Here is a 7,011-nt window from a genome sequence, read left to right on the forward strand (position 1 = left end):
TTGTGAGGACTGTGGTGGTCTGTTGTCTCCAAGACATTGTGACATTGTTGTATTTAGATCTGTGTTAACTATTTGTGAAGAGTAGTTAAGGATGAGTCAGGCTTTTCCTGGTGTTCGTTTATCGTTGGCCAGTTAGTGGAGAAGGAAGTGGTAGCTCTCACATAGGAGGTGCAAATGTGGTTGCATTGTATGGGCAATACAACAATGTTGCTGTTTCCCAGTTAGACAAAAACAACAATTGATAAACCATCAAAAAAGTGAAAGAAGTGGACAAAAATACATGGCATAAACGCACAAGAACAATCACCAAAAAAGAAAAGAAAGAAAAAAAAGGCCCTCAATATCTAGGGAGGAGGCAATAAGAGTAAAGAGGTTGAATAGCAGAATAAGGTAGAAAAAAAAATGGGAAAAATGTAAAAAGAAAACAAAGGAATAAGGTTAGCCCCGAGAAAGAAAAAAAAAAAATGGGAACCAGGAACAGGGAAGAGAGGAAAAGCTGACAACTAGAACCTGGGACAGCACGAATAATGCATAAAATAACAAGAGCAAAATAATAATAATAATATTTTTAAAACAGTCAAACTAAAAGGAAAAAAAATCTGGACAGGACAAGGCAGGGCACCCAGGCTCCCTCTGAGCACACAGACTGGAATGGAATTCCTTCTGGCCCAGAAGGTAGGTGGGAGTAAGGGATGGGCGTACCTCCGTTCAGCAAGAGGGTGTGGTATAAGAGTAACAAGGGAAATATTTTGCCTTTCTAGTTGTTTGCGTCTGGAATGTCCTTGCAGTTCCCAGCAAATGGAGCCTATTCTTTGGTGCCTGGAATCTGAGAGACTGCTGTTGCTTTAAATATACAAATTGGTCGAACCACTTGTAAATATTCAAAATGGCTGCATCCTCCAGACAGCCAAAAGTCCACAGCTCAGCCTGTCTCCCTCTTCTCTGCTTCCCCTTTTATTCACCAGCCACGAGTGCAGTCCTCCAGGCAGCCCTTGGCTAGCAGGGCCAATGTTTAGGTTAGTTCTTAAGTCCTAACACCACTTGGCAATATCTAAGTAGTCCGTGCCGTCAGGATCGCTGACAGACCGCAGCTCTGTATGTCTTCTCTTCCGGTATTTTCATGCAGGTTCTTCTACTAGTTGGAGTTTAGTCCACTTCTTTATCCTTCCTTTCAAAGCTCAGGGCTCCAAGATTATCTTCTGTTTCTGTTAATTCGTACCCCTCTTTTTGTAAAAAGGGTCTGTGTAGTATGTCTGCTTATTCTGCCATTTTACCAGAGCTCTGTGTATAGTCTTTGAAACTTAATCAGAGAATGTTTACAAAGCTGTTTATTATTTTAAAAGGAAGTTTATTGGTCAGAAAGGAACAATACTGGGAACTTTTGTTTGAACATTTTTTATAATGCTACTGTATTAATACCAACTAAAACACAGGTATATCAGTTATTTTTTTAAAATGCATACCAGATAAATACTGCTACCATCCTTTTGCCATACCCATAATTTTCCATTTTATATTCTTGCAGCCAACTCTTACTTTCTTTCCAGCTTCTAGCATAGTTAAACCAAGGAGCTGTTTTAGTAAAAAGTGGAAAGTGGGTATTTATATATTTATAACTTAAAAATTTCTCATGTATCAGCCACTCAGTCTTTTTGTATTAGCTCATATACTTGTTCTCTGTAATTAAGATGAGATCATTGTATTGTCATAACTGGGGGAATAATAAATGGTGTCACTGTACTTTTCTAGAGAGTATTATTACAAAATAGTCCATGTATATGTATACATTACGTAATATACATGTTCATATATTGTATCTATAATATGTATAAATGATTAAAGTCTTCATTTTTGTCAAGTTTGCATTACATTTTGATACGATATTTTGTAGGCCAGAGATTGAGAGTTCTACAGGTTCTTTTAAGAAAAATGTCATTTTAAATAACTGAGATTTTTATTTCCTATCCAAAATTTGACCTGCCACTCTTTTTCAGGAAGGTATGGTACGATGTGATACAGCAGTTGGAACACCTGATTATATTTCCCCGGAAGTGTTAAAATCCCAAGGAGGTGATGGTTATTATGGACGAGAATGTGACTGGTGGTCAGTTGGGGTATTTTTGTATGAAATGCTTGTAGGTGAGTAAAGGAAAATTTTAAGTAATTACAGTATTGTTATAGTATAACTACTTACCACTTGACTTCTTCTAATAACATACCAAAGAAACCAAACCTATTGGCATCACAGTATTTATTATATTAAGCAATGTTGATCTTATTGTGGGAGTAAATATGAGCCAAATCTTCTTTATGTGTGCTTTTAAAAGCTGTTTAAAAGTTTAGAACAACTTTGTGATGTGTTATTTCTTTTTACATATAAAAGTATATTTTTTTAGCTTAACAAATATTTAATCATCTTTTTTAAAATGTGAATGATGCTTTACCTTTGAAACTTTTTATTTTCCAATGTAGAAGAATAGTATATTTTGAGTCAGTTCTGACTCATAGCAACCCCTCCATGGTTTCCGAGGCGGTATCTGTACAGAAGTAGAGTGCCCAGTCTTCCTTTCAAGGAGTGGCTGGTGGGTTTGTGCTTTTTGACTGGTTAGCAGTCAAATGCGTTAGGCACTGCACCACCTGAACTCTCAGAAAGTTTATTTACTTTTGTTTTGTCTCTCACATTTTAGGTGACACACCTTTTTATGCAGATTCTCTGGTTGGGACTTACAGTAAGATTATGAACCATAAAAATTCACTTACCTTTCCTGATGATAACGACATATCCAAAGAGGCAAAAAATCTTATTTGTGCCTTCCTTACTGACAGGTAAATAATCTTAAAATTGTACTTATTTCCATTATTCTGAGAAGACTGTTATTTTGCTGCTCAGTTTTTTAAGATCTGCATCTGAGTGCCTACATTTGAACTGTTAGAATATAAATGCTACCATCCCCAGAGTCATTCCTATTGGCAGTGAAACCTGTTACAGTTTTATGATTTTCTGAGTGGCTTTTCTGAGTGCCTTTAACTTGCCTTACCTAAGGAACTAGGATAATAATGTATTTTTTGCTAATGGCTAGACCAGATGATTTTCTTTCTTGTATTGTTAAATTTTTAACGTAATTAATTATAAAAATGGTTATATATTTTATTGAGTCTAAGATTTTTCTTTTATATATAAACATCTTTGAACTCACAGTTAAATCTTACAATCAGAGATATGTATCAATTTAATTGGGAGCATCTTTCAATTAATGCCATTTTAGATTTGATGATACATGATATGCTTGTAAATAATGGTACAAAGCTTTTCTTTTTTTTTTTTGTAATTTTTTGATTTGGGTGAAAGGTTACAGAGCAAATTCATTTTCCATACAGCAGTTCATACACATTTTGTTTCATGACATTGACTACAGTCCCCACAGTGTACCAGTTCTCGTCCCACTTGCTCCCTATAGTTACCTCTCCCCATATTCTTCTTACATATGCATTCCTGACCCCTGAACTGTCTCACTGTGCAAATACTGCCCTTCTGTTCTCTCATGATCATTCTAAGGAGTGTGTATCTACCTGGTGTAAATGTTCACTCATAGCAATTTTTTTAAAAAATATATTTTTTCCCTCCTTTCTTGTAGAGATAGTCATTGGTGTGATGACTTCCAGATTCAATGAGAATTCTTATAAATGTATATGCATGTATGTGTTTTAAAAACAAGAATGGCATAATATTAGGTATATTCTTGTGGTTTACTTTTTAATTTAAAAGTTAACCAGATGACTTAATACAATTATATTTAATGTCTGTGATTGTGTAGTGTTAATTTAAATAGTAGAGATTCCTAATACTTTTAAAATAAGCATCAGTGTGAGATTTTCCTTAATTAACCTACCTTTCTTCTTTATGTCCAAGATACAGGTTTTCAAATTTTTACATTTAATGTAAGGAACGGTACTGTGCTATATATTAGGTGCCAGAGATATAGCTATAGGGTTGCTATGAATCAGAATCGATGACAGTGGGTTGGATTTTGTTAGGAATAAAACAGTGAACAAGATACACAGTACCTCATACACCTCATAGTCCTTTGGGAGGAAGAGACAAGAAGATAAGACATTTATAGTATATAGAGAAACTAAGTACCATGATTTAAGTAGTGGATGCCAGAAAGCCATGGAAAGGTTACCTAATCCAGTCTGAGAGAGTCAGTGAAGGCTTCTCAGAGTAAGTGTCCTATTATGTCTAAAGCAATCTGTCTTTTAACTCATGGGAAAAAAGGAATTTAAGGCATTCTCATTGTTTATAAGCATTGCACTAGAGAACAAAAGGTGTTGAGTTCTTCATTCCAGTGCAGCCCAAAGCACAGTTTTTACAACTTTTTCTCCAGGCCTCACCAGAAAGAGGCCAGAGATGAGTAATTTCTCCAGTTTAACCTTTGAATTTTGTAGCAATTTGTTTTTAATTGGTCAGAAATATTTGATAGAGTGTAAAACAGAAATTTTAAATGTAAAAAGTGTTGCAGGACTTTTTGGTGACTTCTAGTATAAGATTACATTGTTGTATACCAAAAAAATATGTAACTTTTCCACTATTAAAAAAAAGAGTCAAGAAAATGCATTCTGTACACCATGTGATCCTCAGCTGATACAATTATGTGATCAGAAGAACTAGATGGTGCCCGGCTACCACTGTCAGCCACTCGGAGGGGGATCTATGGGATCCTGGCTAGAGTGAGAGAACAATGTGGAACAAAACTCAAAATCGTAAAGAAAAAAAGAGAGAGAGAGAGAGACCAGATTTGCTGGTCTGATAGAGCCTGGTGGAACCCCTGAGACTAGGGCCCCTAACTGCCCTTCAGGTCTAGAATTGAACCCATACCTGTGGCTTCCAGCCAAACAGACAGGCATGTGAGCTGAACATTTACAGTAGGTAAATACATTCCTTGGAGAGATCAATCATGGGAGAATAGAAGGGCTGTGTATGCACAGGGAGAGAGTGTGGGGAGCAGGAGTGCATGGGAGGGAAGGACACAGGGAAGAGGTCGCTATGAGGAGGAAGTGGGAGGAGAACTGTTGCATTGTGGAAGGTTACCATCAATGTCTTGAGACAAAGTGTATGTGAACTGCTGTATGGAAGATGAATTTGTTCTGTACAATTTACCCAAATCACAAATTAAAAAAAAAAAAAAAAAAAATGCATTCTGTTCTATTCATTACACTAAGGAAGCAAGGTGAATGTTAGGTCTGGATTTTAGTCACTAGTAAAGTCATTGATTATCTACAAATCTGTGTTTTTGTATATTTTTTCTTCAGTATTCTTCTTTAAAAATTTATTAATGTTCTTATTCTCCAACTTTTCTATTTAAGCTGAAAATTATGCTCCCAAGCAATGTAATTTCAAGGTGATATAAAACTCTACTTACAATCCTGCATGGATTTATTTATTTATTTATAGACAGGTTATAATAAGATCTTAAGTGATTATTTTTCCCCTTTCCTCTCTATTCAGAGAAGTGAGATTAGGGCGAAATGGTGTAGAAGAAATCAAACGACATCTTTTCTTCAAAAATGACCAATGGGCTTGGGAAACACTTCGAGATAGTAAGTTATATTTTATTGCATATTAACAGTAAATAGTTTAAAGTTGAAATAAATAGTTGAAACTCGGGTGTATATCTGATGAAAATCAAAAGTATACAAACACTGCATGGACTTTTTTTTAAACTAGTTAAAGAGAAGCTATCCACTTGATAATATTAGGCAAATTGTAGTACTAGCTTTCTTAGCTCTTTTACCTCATTCAGAATACCAAGATGAAATCTTACTTACATGTAATGGATTTGATGTCAGTATTCATAATTTGTTATTTGATCTTAGATGAATTGCACTTTATTTTAGGCTTGTTATGTCATTATGAAGGAAGTTAGTACGTAAGGGGTAATGAAATGAAAATACATTTCTAGTGAATGGACAAGCTATTTTCTTGTTTTTTAACCTAAAAATATAAGGAGATTCTGTTATTTATGAATATCAGAATTAATATAATAAGGAAGTTATGGTATACTTGATTCCATTAGGCTTCTGCAGCTTGCAATTCAGGAGTGAAATACATAGAGTTCAAGAAGTTAGTTTTCGGTCAGTTTAGAAAATTTCTTTATTTTTAAATGTGTTAAAAGTAGATGGTGCTTCACAGTAAACCTTGTTCATTATAGCTGAATCAAAATTATAATGGCACCAAAGGTTCCCATCATCTGTGGATTTGGGAGGCCAAGAATTTGTCTTCTCCCTACTTAATACTCAGAAATTCTTTTCCCGTTTGACTTAAGAGAAAGGAAAAATGCATACTAGCCTCTAATTTTCTGTTGTAGCAACAGCAGTGAACAATAATAATGCAAATTAATATAGGTACATAGCTTTAAGGGCAGTTATAGAGACTGCCTATCTAGGTAAGACATTGAAAATTTGTTCTTCGGGAGTTCCAGCAAGATGGTGGACTAGGCAGAAGGACTGCACAGAACCTCTTCAACAAAGAAAAGGGAAACCAGTAACACAGACACAGAAGATAATCTTGGACCCCTGAGCCTTGAAGGAAAGGATACAAAAGTGGACTAAACCCCAACCAGCAGAAGAATTTGCGTGAAAATACCAAAATACTGCTGCCAGACTGCGGAGCTGCAGTCTGGCAGCGGCCTGCGCAACCCTGACAGCACAGGCGACAGGGCTTGGAGATTCCCGAATGGTGGTAGGACTTAAGAATTAACCCAAAAATTACCCTGCTAGCCAGGGACTGCACGGAAGACTGTGCATGGTGGCTGGGGAACAAACGGAGAAGGTGAAGGGAAAGGTGGCCTGAGCTGTGGACTTTTGCCAGTCCGGAGGACGCTGCCATTTGTAGGTTTAAAAAGCGGCTTGACTGTTTTGGATATTCAAAGAGACAGCGCTCTCACAGATTTCTGGGGCTTAAGAACACGTTCTGCTTTCCAGCAACCCCAAGGACACTTGGTGCCTGCAAGA

General features: G+C 36.2%; 1 protein-coding gene across 1 annotated transcript in view; it reads left to right on the top strand.

The window, feature by feature from the left end:
- Positions 1-7,011, top strand: part of ROCK1 (Rho associated coiled-coil containing protein kinase 1) — a 265,368-nt gene that overhangs the window by 126,572 nt on the left and 131,785 nt on the right. Inside the window, exons 7-9 of the mRNA XM_007935599.2 lie at positions 1,995-2,139; positions 2,688-2,826; positions 5,507-5,598. Coding sequence (XP_007933790.2) covers positions 1,995-2,139; positions 2,688-2,826; positions 5,507-5,598 — 376 coding nt within the window. The remainder of the gene's footprint in view (positions 1-1,994; positions 2,140-2,687; positions 2,827-5,506; positions 5,599-7,011) is intronic.

The sequence above is a fragment of the Orycteropus afer genome, unplaced genomic scaffold, assembly GCF_000298275.1.
Source record: "Orycteropus afer afer isolate SDZICR_OR568_19922 unplaced genomic scaffold, OryAfe1.0 scaffold00030, whole genome shotgun sequence".
In the NCBI taxonomy this organism is placed as follows: Eukaryota; Metazoa; Chordata; class Mammalia; order Tubulidentata; family Orycteropodidae; genus Orycteropus; species Orycteropus afer.